Source organism: Epinephelus lanceolatus, chromosome 10 (genome assembly GCF_041903045.1).
Source record: "Epinephelus lanceolatus isolate andai-2023 chromosome 10, ASM4190304v1, whole genome shotgun sequence".
Lineage (NCBI taxonomy): Eukaryota > Metazoa > Chordata > Actinopteri > Perciformes > Serranidae > Epinephelus > Epinephelus lanceolatus.
Window position 1 is genome coordinate 2,976,926 of NC_135743.1, and position 14,858 is coordinate 2,991,783.

At 44.0% G+C, this 14,858-nt stretch overlaps 2 protein-coding genes across 2 annotated transcripts; both read right to left on the reverse strand.

The window, feature by feature from the left end:
• Positions 1–407: 407 nt before the first annotated feature.
• LOC144464452 (uncharacterized) lies at positions 408–2,987 on the reverse strand. The gene is made up of 4 exons (XM_078171284.1): positions 2,829–2,987; positions 2,568–2,718; positions 2,380–2,485; positions 408–1,150 (listed from the first exon to the last, which is right to left on the reverse strand). The coding sequence occupies exons 1-4, from the start codon at positions 2,923–2,925 to the stop codon at positions 1,025–1,027; spliced, it is 480 nt and encodes a 159-aa protein (XP_078027410.1). The 5' UTR covers positions 2,926–2,987; the 3' UTR covers positions 408–1,024.
• Positions 2,988–8,341: 5,354 nt separating this feature from the next.
• Positions 8,342–10,594, reverse strand: LOC144464448 (uncharacterized). The gene is made up of 4 exons (XM_078171280.1): positions 10,441–10,594; positions 10,149–10,323; positions 9,961–10,066; positions 8,342–9,138 (listed from the first exon to the last, which is right to left on the reverse strand). Exons 1-4 carry the CDS (start codon positions 10,517–10,519, stop codon positions 9,013–9,015), a joined length of 486 nt encoding a protein of 161 aa, XP_078027406.1. The 5' UTR covers positions 10,520–10,594; the 3' UTR covers positions 8,342–9,012.
• Positions 10,595–14,858: the final 4,264 nt, after the last annotated feature.

The window sequence follows — 14,858 nt, forward strand, 5'->3', positions numbered from 1 at the left end:
ATCAGATCACAGCCTGTCATCACCCTGACCTCTGACCAATCAAATTAAAATCAATCAAACCAGATAATGAGAAGATTTCCTGGGTACGTTGAACTGGTTTCGTGTTTTGGAGAGGATGGTCCTTTCCCAAACAATGTGCTGCAGTGTGTTTGTCATGGAAGACACTCCATACAAAGAAAGTTCAGTGAGACGACCTCACACTCCTTTAACGGCTCAGACTAAGATAGACATTAACTATTGTCATACAGACATTAACACCTCAAATATATCCTCCCGTAGTATCTAGAAAACAGTCGTCATGTTTATTTTACAGTAAAGTTTCACAGGAACTGATGCAAAAACTGAGCAGTTTATAAACAGTAAAAAACAAGATGTTCACAGTAGTAGAAGAAAAGAAAAGCCACCAAAGAAGCTTAGAAGGAAGATTTATTTCAATTTATGTATGTTTTTATTTATTTATTTACTCAGCCTTCTTATTTATGTATTATTCATTGATGTATTTATTTTAATGACAAAAGGATAACGTACAAAAATTCAGGTAAGCCTACAGATGAAATATAAGTGCTACAAAAACATATGAACAACATAAGATTATTTTTTCTCCATGATAACGAAAACTTACGACAGTTCCCTACTCCTTAATGAAGGTGCTTCGTTCAGCTGTAAAGGTGACGATAAGCAGAGTTACACTCCGTGACGAACTGGATGTGAGGAGGGTTTGGTTTGGGAAATAATTCAGCTCCTGGTAAAAACCTCCCGAACAGTTAACACTGAAGGAATTCTAACCAGGAGAAGTTTCAGCTGGTTGCAGTGTGCAGTGCTCACCACTAGATGCCACTAAATCCCCCTAAATCTGACACACGGTATGATGAACATGTAATATTTCAACACAACATTTTATTTCAAACATGAGAAGTTACAGTAAATCTGAAATTTGATTTTCTAACTCGATAAACAACATAAAAAAAATAAAGGTAAAACCTGTGGGAGGAAACAACCTCTGAGGAAACACAAGAGCTCATGTTTACAGATTCATCATGGCGTCTGTTGCATGGTGACAGTTGGCCCGGCGGACGTCATAGGCGTCTCCTCCAGCCTTCACAAAGTCACCAACCGTCTTCCTCCCGTTAAATTCTTTGGTTTCCACCGACTGCAGAGAGAAAACACAAAAACAGGAGGATGAACAAACACAGTTAGTCTGTCCCATCTTGTTCATCCATCCATTTTTATCTGCTTATCTGGAGCTGGGTCGCGGAAGCAGCAGACTGAGCAAAGCACCCCAGACGTCCGACTCCTCAGCAACACTTTTTCCATCTCCACCTGGAGGACCCTGAGGCGTTCCCAGGCCAGATGAGATATGTAATCCCTCCAGTGTGTTCTGGGTCTGCCCCGGGGCCTCCTACCAGTGGGACGTGCCCAGAACACCTCTAACAGGCGGCGCCCAGGAGGATCCTGATCAGATACCCGAACCATCTCAACTAACCCCTTTCAATGAGAAGGAGCAGCGGCTCTACATCAAGCTCCCTCCAGATGTCTGACTCCTCCCCCTATCTCTAAGGCTGAGCCCAGACACCCTACAGAGGAAACTCATTTCAGACGCTTGTATCTGTGACCTCATTCTTTCAGTCACTACCCAGAGCTCATGACCATAGGTGAGGGTTGGGACGTACATGGACCAGGAAATCGAAAGCTTTGCCTTCTGACTCAGCTGGTGTGCATGTTTCTGAGCACACTGTCAGAAACAGACTCCAGGAGGGTGGCATGAGGGCCAGATGTCCTCCTGTGGGACCTGCGCTCACAGCCCAGCACCGTGCAGCTCGATTGGCATTCACCAGAGAACACCAGAACTGGTAGGTCCGCCGTTGGTGCCTGATCCGCTGATCTCATCATCCTCTCAGAGGGTAAGGAGCTCCTGGACCTCATTGTTTTCACAACTTGCGGACATTTTCAGGCGCTGTTCTTCTGCTTCTTTGAGGTAGCTGCTAACTGCTATTAGCTACTTTTTAAATCTCTGGTGATGCATTGCAAACATAACAAGTCCGCAAAACGTCAAGCCCGTCCTGCCCATGCTTTTGTCCTGCCAGCTGTGGTGTTTATACAGACATCATTTCTCCACTGTCTCCCATTGTAGGACTGTACCTTCAACGCAGCATGGCGAGGCAGCGTAACAGCGTGAAACTCCTGCCTTGAAGAAGCAGTGTAAACGGGGCCGTAGATTTTACTAAAGTAACAAGTCCATGACTCGTCTCCCTGCAGCAGACATGAGCTCATACATGTCATGACCATGTGTCCACACACTCAGAAGTCAAGGCACCATTTGTTAGAACTTGTTGACATATCAGAGCCCTGTAAAACAAATAAGACTGATATGTGGCTCACCTTCCACTTTGAGCTCATGTTTTCAGCGCTGGTCACCACCATCTGAGAGTCGGTGCCGGTGTCTCTTTTATGGATGAGCCACTGAGATCCGTCCTCCAGTGTCACTCTGAGGAACAAACAACAGTTAAAGTGTTTTATCTTCATTATTCATATTATATGTCGTGTCAGCTGAGTGTGTTTGGACTGACTTGACTCCAGAGTGGCTGATTGGTCCATATGCAAATCGAAGGGATCTTATCGGCCGCATCACCTTCTCAGCACGTGTAACTGGAAAGTCGTGGACACCGCTCTCCTCAGATTCTGGGTCTAACAAGTCGAGGGTGTCGTCCACTGTATCAACTGACCGCAGCACATCAGTGAGATTAATTTAAAGTCACAGAGAGGTTGTAGAGCAGCACAGTAACAGCTTTAAACCACATTTTACTGCACAATCCCCCCAAAAAACTTACTGATAGAAGCTGCAGTTCCAAGAAACTCGCCAGACTCCACAGTAACAGCCAGCAGAGTGAGCGTCAGAGCACAGAGCAGCATCCTGAAGGAAAACATGTTGGATTATAATCTGGTTTATGTCTCCCCGTCAGAGGACAGTGAGACAGTCAGGTGGCACTTTATAGAGTCCTGACTCTCCTCCCTGTTTGGACACAGCTTATCTGTCCCAGTCAACATCGCTGTCTGTCACGTGTCAGGATGTGTCTGTGATCTCTACACCGCTGACAGTAAACACACCAGAGTTCATCCAGTCGGCAGACACTCAAAGCTTATTTCAATCAGGAGAGACTCGTTCTGAGAGAAAAGAATATTTAGTTACATGTGCGCATAAGTGTGAGAAATGTAGTAGATCAGGGACCCTGTGGAGTCTAGACGCTGATGGTGGTGATGAGATGAGATGAAGAGGGAGCTGAGGATCTGGATGTGAAGAGGAGTGGGCTTTGATGAGGGAAATACAATCAAATTGTTTATTTCAACCTGTATGAAGATTTGTTTCAAAAAGAAATTAAGCTTCAGATAATATATCAGTTATGAATATTCATTACATTTAGCTCCGACAGACAGAGCATCAGAGAGAGTGAGTTACGGCACCTGGCACACCGACACACTGACACAACACCACTTTATCCTGTTAAAACAATCCTCACAACTTGGATTCATTTTATGAAAAACCCTTTTGATTCTTTTGATCTGAGGACCCTTACAGACTGAAGGAATGTGAAAAACTTACAGGATAATTGAGGAATGGACACATAATCTGAGGTAGCAACAACCTGGATTTATAAATCTGAATAACTTATATAAAAATGAACTGCTTGGCAACCAGACCAGGCCTCTAATTGAGACAGGCCTTTATTTGTCAGAATGTGAAGCCACACCAGGTTAGTAAAAGGGACTGGGCGTTTAATTAAAGTTTTATGATATATCAAAACATCTGTTTACAAACAATCACACAACTAATGCAGTGTAATCCATGTCTCGTTCATCCAGTCATATGCTCATGCAGATTGAGGCAGTGGCAGACCAGCAGCTCCTGTGATCAGCAGGGTAAAATTACTGCTTTTGTCAATGGAGTCTGGCTTTGAAGAGAGCACAGATAAAGTTTCACCTTAAGTTTAGTTCCCCATCAGAAAGGGCTGTCTGTTTGGGAAGTGCTGCGACTGGATGAACGAGACTTGGAGTACACTGAACCAGCTGTGTGAGAGTTTGTAAAAGGATGTTTTGATATAATTTTGCTGTTGTTAAACGTGAACCCCTGTGACTCTAATTCATCAGCAATGTTCACCATCGTTGGATTCTTCATTCAACGTGAAGGCATGTAAGAAATTCACAAATTCAACGTGCATTATCAGCCGTGCAGCAGTCAAAGGTGGGACCCTCGGCGTGCTGAGCCCTGACATCACAGACTGGTTCTGAGGCGTCATTATCTTACTATATAAGGAAAACTCTGTGTGTGTGTCTGTTCCACGTTTTTCTCCTCACTGACTTGGTCAATCCATGTGAAATTTGGCACAGTGGTAGAGGGTCATGGGAGGATGCCAATGAAGCTATATTACATCAACCCATAACCCATAACTTCCGCTTATATAGATTTTCCGCCATTTTGAATTTTTTGAAAAACACTTCAAATGGATCTCTTCCTAGGAAGTTTGAGCGATCTGCATGAAACTGGGTGAACATAATCTAGGGACCAATATCTAAAGTTCCCTCTTGGCAAAAGTTGGAAAACTTACTAAAACTGAGCTTCTATAAGGCAATGAATATTGCGGAGGGCGTGGCTCATCACATAAAGGTGTATAACATCTCAAGGGTTTCACCCATCACCACGCAACTTTGTAGGCATATGACCACACATAATCTGAGGGGACCCCTCCATTATTGACCCCATCAAACAAAATGGGGGCGCTAGAGAGCTCATTTCTTATCTAGGCCTAACCGCCATATGGATTTTTACTAAACTTGGTAGATATGTAGAACAGGACGCCTCAAGGTGACTGGAGAAATTTAACTCTAATTGGCAACTGGGTGGCGCTATAACAACAGAAAAATGCTTCAAAATGGCTAAAATGCGACCGATCGCTGTGGCTCCCCCTGTGGACCAATGTTGGTGTTGTTTCTAATGTTTGGTATGACTAAGTCATGGTATGGTATGCTGTACATAATCACGGAAACTGTCAGTGTGTCATTCTGTCAGTCAGTCATTCTGTCTGTCCCACGTTTTTCTACTCACTGACGTGGTCAATCTATGTGAAACTGCACATAGGCATTGAGGACTGGCATAGGTAGAAGGTGACAAAGCTACCAATGGCTATGGACTAGCATGTGATTATTTATCAGAATTAACCTCAAAACAATGTAAATCCTGTGCGAGGGTTTTCTTCAACTGAGAGTTTTGTTTTACTATCAGTTCCCATTCAAACGCTTCTTCTCTTGGTTCACAGAGTTCAGCTGCAGCCTGAAGCAGCTCAAAGCTCATGTTTACAGGGATTTTGTAACCCTAAAAGAAAAAAGCCTGAGTCGACAAATTTTTGTATTAATCATTCACAGTCTGACGGTGTTAGATTAAAGAGTCAGCTTCCTCCTGTTACTCAGGGCGGGAAAATGTACTCTTGTGTTTATATTTGGTTCCATATATGTTTCCATATTTAATAATATGTGTGAGAGGTGGCAGACCAGACGAGGAGGAGTGTGTGTGAGAGGTGGCAGACCAGACGAGGAGGAGTGTGTGTGAGAGGTGGCAGACCAGACGAGGAGGAGTGTGTGTGAGAGGTGGCAGACCAGACGAGGAGGAGTGTGTGTGAGAGGTGGCAGACCAGGCGGATGAGAATCTGTATTTATTTTGTTTTGGGTTTTTTGTGGTCATTGAAGTTTTACTGTTACAGACGTCTGCATTACTGTTTTTACTGTGTGTTTTTTTTTGTAACTGCATGTTCTCTTTTGTAGAACTCCCAGACAGCCACGTGAGGGTGGAAGGATTCTTCTATTCTACTAACAGCAAGAGGCTCTCATTGTTGACATGATTCTTACAAAACAGTGTCACGAGACTGCTTGAAATACAGCAACAACTTGTTGAGGACAGTGCAGATTTTCAAGGAATAAAAAGTGTCAGCCTTTCCACACGTCGTCCAGCAGGGTGCGCTAGAAGCAAGCGTAAAGAGTACCTTTTGATCGCAACTCAGACAGGGTCAAAGGGCAACGATTTCAGTGAGGCAGGAGAGGCAGGAACGTCACTGGACAACAGGCCATAGTCCAGGTCTCTGACACTTTGTGCTGCTGTACGGGGTTCTCCACTGTCATGGCACCTTGGGACCATAAGCTGAAAACACACCAGTGCTGGTGCGTCATGTGACGCGTGTCAAGCGCCGCCCCTAGCACACACTGGATGTGTTGCGCTGCAGCTTGTCAACAGATGACCACGTATTGTTAAAGGCCCGTTTATGCTCAACGTTAAATACAGATCCAGATACGGACGGAGCCTTCTGTCCGTGCTCTGCGTTCATTTCGTCCGTATTTCTGCACGTTTCCATAAAGCTTACGGATACGGGCCAAACGGAGCAGTACCACCGGAAGCCGTGGGGGCAGTGTTGCTGTCACTACCCGATACGTAGCTCTAGTGAGACACAAAGAAGAAATAACAATTCAATTCCTCTCATCGGCAGTACTAGAGAAAATAATTCTCCATCCTCCAGTCACCATGTTTGTTTTTGAGTTTGTTGTTGTCATAAACTTTTGACGCTGGGCTGCCCCCTGGTGAATATATTGGTTAACATCATTGCCAACGTAAAGGGCGCATGGAAGTATGTGGGCAGTGACGGTAACATCATTTGAAACGGACGTATACATTTTCATACGTAAAGGGAGCATAAATGGGCCTTCACACTACTTTTACTGACAGATCTGTACTTCCTCCACCTCTGCATTAGCTTAAAATCATGTGTGGACAGCCACTAATTAAACTTGACTTCTCACCTGAGCTGATCTCCAGAGCCGTGATTCACCAGGAAGTATCTTTTTGGCGGTTGTCTTTATAATGACGGGATTGTGGGTCGTTTAGCTTCCTCTAACCTCATCAAGTATCTCCTCATCCGTTCTTCATCACACACGAGACACAGCAACAGCTACAGAGTTCTTTGATGAGGAGAGGAGTCGAGCTGCCACAGGAGCAGAGAAAAGAAGCTGCTATGGGAGCTGGTGTGTACAAGCAGAGAGCGAGTGGGGGGAGAGGCTGGCGAGGGTTGGAAATGGGACAGTGGTCGCGGGGCAGCACATCAAGGAGCGTCGAGGCCAGTGTGGGGTTGTACATGGAAAATAATAGGGGCGTATTTTTTGACGTGCAGCATTTTGGCCTAATCAACACACAACATCCTCTCACATTTCTGGGTAGTCTTCGGGTTTTCCCTTTTGGGCGTGTACAGTAGGATAATGAGCAGCAGAGCATCTTGAGCAACGTCAGTTTTTACAGACGTGTCCTGATACGGGAGTCGTTCAACATGAATCAGCAGTTCTTAAATGTTTGCTTCTCTCTGCATGGTGGAGGAAGGTCGATGACCAACAAACCCACACCAGGAAAAAAAATTCCAGGCCATAGAACTGGTCTGATGACACAGCTGTTGAGTCTAGGCAGGGCTGGATCAGGCACACCAGAGGCTATACACCCTATACATGTCCATTCCCACACAAGGTGGTACATTTAAATATGGCTTCCTATGCATTGACCCCTGCTACGCCAACGCTGCCACACACTCCTGCTGCTGGCAAAGCTTTACCTCCACCTTCCTCATTCAGAGCCCCAACATGGCTCTAAGGTCAAATTGGGCCCACTCTTGTATACCTGGGGGGGTTTCTGCATTTTGATGCCTGTTTTGGCAGAGCATGCTGCTCATCTAATCAAGAGCAACGCCTTCAGCACCAAACATAACTGTATTTCCATTTGTTGCAATAAATGGTTAAATTTATGACGAGAGTGTTCCTGGCTTAAAAAAAATTTTCTGGAGCTACATCCCTGAACACTGTGTTTTGATGTTGTGTGTAGAGATTGTCTTGCAGTCCCTCGTGGTTTGGTACCTGCCGTCATTTCTCTTTTTGCAGTTCATGTTGGCTGGATGTCATGGCTGATTGGAGGGTAATTCAGATCACCTGTTGTGCAGGGTGTAGGCATCGACTCCTAATGAAGACTGGAGAGCAGCTTGGTGTGTTTCCCCTCTGGACCGATCAGGGTGTGAGGACGCCCGTCCTTAGGGCTTATGAAAGGTGAGGACAATCAGGACATTCTGACCCTTCATCAATCCAGTGCAGACCTCATGTTAGCAAACGCTGTCAGACAGAAACTCTGGTCTCTGGGTCTGTTTGATGATTCAGTGCTGTTTTTTTCTGAGCTGTGAGCGGGTGGTTTAGTGCATCTTAAATCTCAGACCAAAGATTCATGACGAGGCGAAACAGTGTGTTATCTCTGTGCAAAAATAAAGGGTAACAGTTCAGTGTCTGAAACCATTTTATTGGCATACATTTAAAATCCGCTATACGATCACTGTGTCACTTTGTTGTTTCATTGTAATTTGATTCTTAAACAAATATAAACAGAGAAATTTTCAGAGCTACGGAGGATTTTTCATGAGATAGAGCATGAGTGGGTCGTCCACACCAGGTGACATCACACTGTTGTCCTTTGCTATTTATCCCAGAGCTACAGAGGGTTTTTCCACAAGGTGATAAACCTGGCTGTTACCACCAGCTACCAGCTACCAGTTCATTGGAGCAGACGACGTCACACACAGGTTGCACTTGTGCTTGATGCAGACTGACTCAGTGAGGAGATGAAACATCATGTCTGGCTCTGTCAGAGTTTCCATCATCTCAGGGTTAACTAACTCAGAGTTTTCACTAAACCTGCTCTCTGAAACAGCCTTGGATGATTTACATGCTAGAAAGTCAGTTTGAAACAGACCCTTGCAGAAACAACTGTGTGGGAGGAAGGATACTATTTAGACATTTTATTTCAGTCATGTGAGGTTACAGGAAATCTTGTAGTGAAATTTGATTTGGACGACGTTAAACCAACATAAAGAGAAGACCTGTGAGGGGTTTCATCTTTATATCTGCTGATCAGAGGGGAAACAAACTGTGAGGAAACAGAAGAGCTCATGTTTACAGATTCATCATGGCTTCTGTTGCATGGTGACAGTTGGCCCCGTGGACGTCGTAGGTGTCTCCTCCAGCCTTCACAAACTCAGCCACCGTCCTCCTCCCATTAATTTCTTTGGCTTCCACCGACTGCAGAGAGAAAACACAGAGAGTCTGTGACATATATTTAATATGTACATAGAACATTTGGTAATTGATAGTAAATATATACACACAGTATATATTCCTGAACATGTTCTGGATGTACATCAACAAAATGTTTTTGTAGAGTGGAAAGATTCAGACTGATGCCACTCTGATGTCTGGATGGGTTGTATGGAGCTACAGCCAGCAGCTGTTTATCTTAGCTTAGCATAAAGACTGTCAACAGAGGGAATCTGGAGGATTCTGTGCTACTGCAGCGATGAAGGCCCACCGTTACGCCTGCTTTGCTTTTTTACACTGAACCAAACTAACAGCGGCATAATGCTGCCTCAGTATCCAGAAGCAAAAGATATGCAACATAGCAGCATCGGTATCTAATTGAGAGCTAATCCACACCTTCCCCAATCTCCTGTGGTGGGTTGCAAACGTAACAAGTTTGCAAAACATCACACCCGGTCTGCCCATGGTTTTTCCCTGTCTCGTTTATACAGACATCATTTCTGCGCTGTCACTCCCTCTGATGCCAGCCTTAAAGGCGAGACACTGTCTCCCATTGTAGGACTGTACCTTCAACGCAGCATGGCGAGGCAGCGTAACAGCGTGAAACTCCTGCCTTGAAGAAGCAGTGTAAACGGGGCCGTAGATTTTACTAAAGTAACAAGTCCATGACTCGTCTCCCTGCAGCAGACATGAGCTCATACATGTCATGACCATGTGTCCACACACTCAGAAGTCAAAGCACCATTTGTTAGAACTTGTTGACATATCAGAGCCCTGTAAAACAAATAAGACTGATATGTGGCTCACCTTCCACTTTGAGCTCATGTTTTCAGCGCTGGTCACCACCATCTGAGAGTCGGTGCCGGTGTCTCTTTTATGGATGAGCCACTGAGATCCGTCCTCCAGTGTCACTCTGAGGAACAAACAACAGTTAAAGTGTTTTATCTTCATTATTCATATTATATGTCGTGTCAGCTGAGTGTGTTTGGACTGACTTGACTCCAGAGTGGCTGATTGGTCCATATGCAGATTGAAGGGATCTTATCGGCCGCATCACCTTCTCAGCACGAACAACTGGAGACTCATAGGCATAGTCAAGGTCTGTATACTCGTCCACTGTATTCCGGACCACTGAATTCTCGACCACTGTATTCCCAATCACTGGACCGACTGACAGCAGCACATCAGTGAGATTAATTTAAACTCATGGAGAGGTTGTAGAGCAGCACAGTCATGGTTTTAAACTGCATTTTACTGCACAATACCCCCAAAACCCAAAATACTTACAAAATACTTCGCCAGACTCCACAGTAACAGCCAGCAGAGTGAGCGTCAGAGCACAGAGCAGCATCCTGAAGGAAAACATGTTGAATTATAATCTGGTTGATGTCTCCCTGTCACAGCTCAGTGAGACATTCAGGTCTGATTTTATAGTCCTGACTCTCCTCCCTGTTTGGACACAATCAATAATTTCCAGTTAACATCAGTGTTTGTCACTTGGCAGGATGTGTCTGTTATTTCTACACTGCCGACAGTAAACACACCAGAGGTCATCACATCAGGGGTCACATCAGCTGAAGAAAATGCAAACAAATTTGCCTCAAGAACCCATAACTTCCGCTTATATAGATTTCCCACCATTTTGAATTTTTTGAAAAACACTTCAAATGGATCTCTTCCTAGGAAGTTTGAGCGATCTGCATGAAACTGGGTGAACATAATCTAGGGACCAATATCTAAAGTTCCCTCTTGGCAAAAGTTGGAAAACTTACTAAAACTGAGCTTCTATAAGGCAATGAATATTGCGGAGGGCGTGGCTCATCACATAAAGGTGTATAACATCTCAAGGGTTTCACCCATCATCACGCAACTTTGTAGGCATATGACCACACATAATCTGAGGGGACCCCTCCATTATTGACCCCATCAAACAAAATGGGGGCGCTAGAGAGCTCATTTCTTATCTAGGCCTAACCGCCATATGGATTTATACTAAACTTGGTAGATATGTAGAACAGGACGCCTCAAGGTGACTGGAGAAATTTAACTCTAATTGACAACTGGGTGGCGCTATAACAACAGAAGAATGCTTCAAAATGGCTAAAATGCGACCGATCGCTGTGGCTCCCCCTGTGGACCAATGTTGGTGTTTTCTAATGTTTGGTATGACTAAGTCATGGTATGGTATGCTGTACATAATCACGGAAACTGTCAGTGTGTCATTCTGTCAGTCAGTCATTCTGTCTGTCCCACGTTTTTCTACTCACTGACGTGGTCAATCTATGTGAAACTGCACATAGGCATTGAGGACTGGCATAGGTAGAAGGTGACAAAGCTACCAATGGCTATGGACTAGCATGTGATTATTTATCAGAATTAACCTCAAATCAATGTAAATCCTGTGCGAGGGTTTTCTTCAACTGAGAGTTTTGTTTTACTATCAGTTCCCATTCAAACGCTTCTTCTCTTGGTTCACAGAGTTCAGCTGCAGCCTGAAGCAGCTCAAAGCTCATGTTTACAGGGATTTCGTAATCCTAAAAGAAAAAAGCCTGAGTCGACAAATTTTTGTATTAATCATTCACAGTCTGACGGTGTTAGATTAAAGAGTCAGCTTCCTCCTGTTACTCAGGGCGGGAAAATGTACTCTTGTGTTTATATTTGGTTCCATATATGTTTCCATATTTAATAATATGTGTGAGAGGTGGCAGACCAGACGAGGAGGAGTGTGTGTGAGAGGTGGCAGACCAGACGAGGAGGAGTCTGTGTGAGAGGTGGCAGACCAGATGAGGAGGAGTGTGTGTGAGAGGTGGCAGACTGTCTGTCTGTCTGTCTGTCTGTCTGTAACACTGACTCTGTTTTCATCTGAAAGAGAACATTTGAGTTGGACTCCATGAATACATTTTTGTGGATGGAGCTGGATTCAGTCTGACAAAGAGGAGGAGAAGGAGAGGCAGGAACGTCACTGGACAACAGGCCATAGTCCAGGTCTCTGACACTTTGTGCTGCTGTACGGGGAGTGTTCCTGGCTTAAAAAAAAATTTCTGGAGCTACATCCCTGAACACTGTGTTTTGATGTTGTGTGTAGAGATTGTGTTGCAGTCCCTCGTGGTTTGGTACCTGCCGTCATTTCTCTTTTTGCAGTTCATGTTGGCTGGATGTCATGGCTGATTGGAGGGTAATTCAGATCACCTGTTGTGCAGGGTGTAGGCATCGACTCCTAATGAAGACTGGAGAGCAGCTTGGTGTGTTTCCCCTCTGGACCGATCAGGGTGTGAGGACGCCCGTCCTTAGGGCTTATGAAAGGTGAGGACAATCAGGACATTCTGACCCTTCATCAATCCAGTGCAGACCTCATGTTAGCAAACGCTGTCAGACAGAAACTCTGGTCTCTGGGTCTGTTTGATGATTCAGTGCTGTTTTTTTCTGAGCTGTGAGCGGGTGGTTTAGTGCATCTTAAAACTCAGACCAAAGATTCATGACGAGGCGAAACAGTGTGTTATCTCTGTGCAAAAATAAAGGGTAACAGTTCAGTGTCTGAAACCATTTTATTGGCATACATTTAAAATCCGCTATACGATCACTGTGTCACTTTGTTGTTTCATTGTAATTTGATTCTTAAACAAATATAAACAGAGAAATTTTCAGAGCTACGGAGGATTTTTCATGAGATAGAGCATGAGTGGGTCGTCCACACCAGGTGACATCACACTGTTGTCCTTTGCTATTTATCCCAGAGCTACAGAGGGTTTTTCCACAAGGTGATAAACCTGGCTGTTACCACCAGCTACCAGCTACCAGTTCATTGGAGCAGACGACGTCACACACAGGTTGCACTTGTGCTTGATGCAGACTGACTCAGTGAGGAGATGAAACATCATGTCTGGCTCTGTCAGAGTTTCCATCATCTCAGGGTTAACTAACTCAGAGTTTTCACTAAACCTGCTCTCTGAAACAGCCTTGGATGATTTACATGCTAGAAAGTCAGTTTGAAACAGACCCTTGCAGAAACAACTGTGTGGGAGGAAGGATACTATTTAGACATTTTATTTCAGTCATGTGAGGTTACAGGAAATCTTGTAGTGAAATTTGATTTGGACGACGTTAAACCAACATAAAGAGAAGACCTGTGAGGGGTTTCATCTTTATATCTGCTGATCAGAGGGGAAACAAACTGTGAGGAAACAGAAGAGCTCATGTTTACAGATTCATCATGGCTTCTGTTGCATGGTGACAGTTGGCCCCGTGGACGTCGTAGGTGTCTCCTCCAGCCTTCACAAACTCAGCCACCGTCCTCCTCCCATTAATTTCTTTGGCTTCCACATAGAACATTTGGTAATTGATAGTAAATATATACACACAGTATATATTCCTGAACATGTTCTGGATGTACATCAACAAAATGTTTTTGTAGAGTGGAAAGATTCAGACTGATGCCACTCTGATGTCTGGATCAATCAATCAATCAATCAATCAATCAATCAATCAATCAATCAATTTTATTTATAAAGCCCAATATCACAAATCACAATTTGCCTCACAGGGCTTTACAGCATACGACATCCCTCTGTCCTTATGACCCTCACAGCTGATCAGGAAAAACTCCCCAAAAAAAACCCTTTAACGGGGAAAAAAAACAGTAGAAACCTCAGGAAGAGCAACTGAGGAGGGATCCCTCTTCCAGGACGGACAGACGTGCAATAGATGTTGTACAGAACAGATCAGCATAATAAATTAACAGTAATCCATATGACACAATGAGACAGAGAGAGAGATGCAGGACAGACGGTAATGACAGTAGGTTACAACAACATTATTGAAAGTAATATTATTATAATTATAATTCTGGCTACTGTGGTACAATATGTTGAAAGTATGTATTAATATCTGGCAGTATACATGTGTGACAATAATCATATGTGTATAATAACAGTAGAAGTATGACTAATGACTAATGATGGCAGCAGCAGCAGGAGGCATCTGGCAGGACCACGGCAGCAGCACAACCACACATGTCACGCTGTCCAGGCACCGCTGCGATATGAGTTAATCTGAGAGACAGTGGAGCACAAAGGCTCCGGAGCACAGAACCTTGCGGAACTCCAAAACAAACTTTAGTACGTAAGGATGATTCATTATGAACGCCAATAAACTGAAAACGATCAGATAAATAAGATTTAAACCAGCTTAGCGCAGAACCTTTTAGGCCAATTAAGTGATCCAGTCTCTGCAGTAGAATTTGATGGTCAATAGTGTCAAACGCCGCACTAAGATCTAATAAAACAAGTACAGAGACAAGTCCTTTGTCTGAAGCAATCAGAAGGTCATTTGTAATTTTAACTAGAGCTGTCTCAGTGCTATGATGCACTCTAAATCCTGACTGAAATTCCTCAAATAAATTATTATCATGGAGAAAATCACACAGCTGGTCTGCGACTACTTTCTCAAGGATCTCTGACATAAAGGGAAGATTAGATATTGGGCTATAGTTGGCTAACACCTCTGGATCCAGGGTGGGCTTTTTTAGGAGAGGTTTAATTACAGCTACCTTAAAAGACTGTGGTACATAGCCTGTTAATAAGGATATATTGATCATATCTAATATATGAGTGTTAACTAAAGGAAAGACCTCCTTAAGTAGCCTAGTTGGGATGGGGTCTAAGAGACACGTTGATGATTTAGATGAAGAAATCACTGCGGTCATTTCT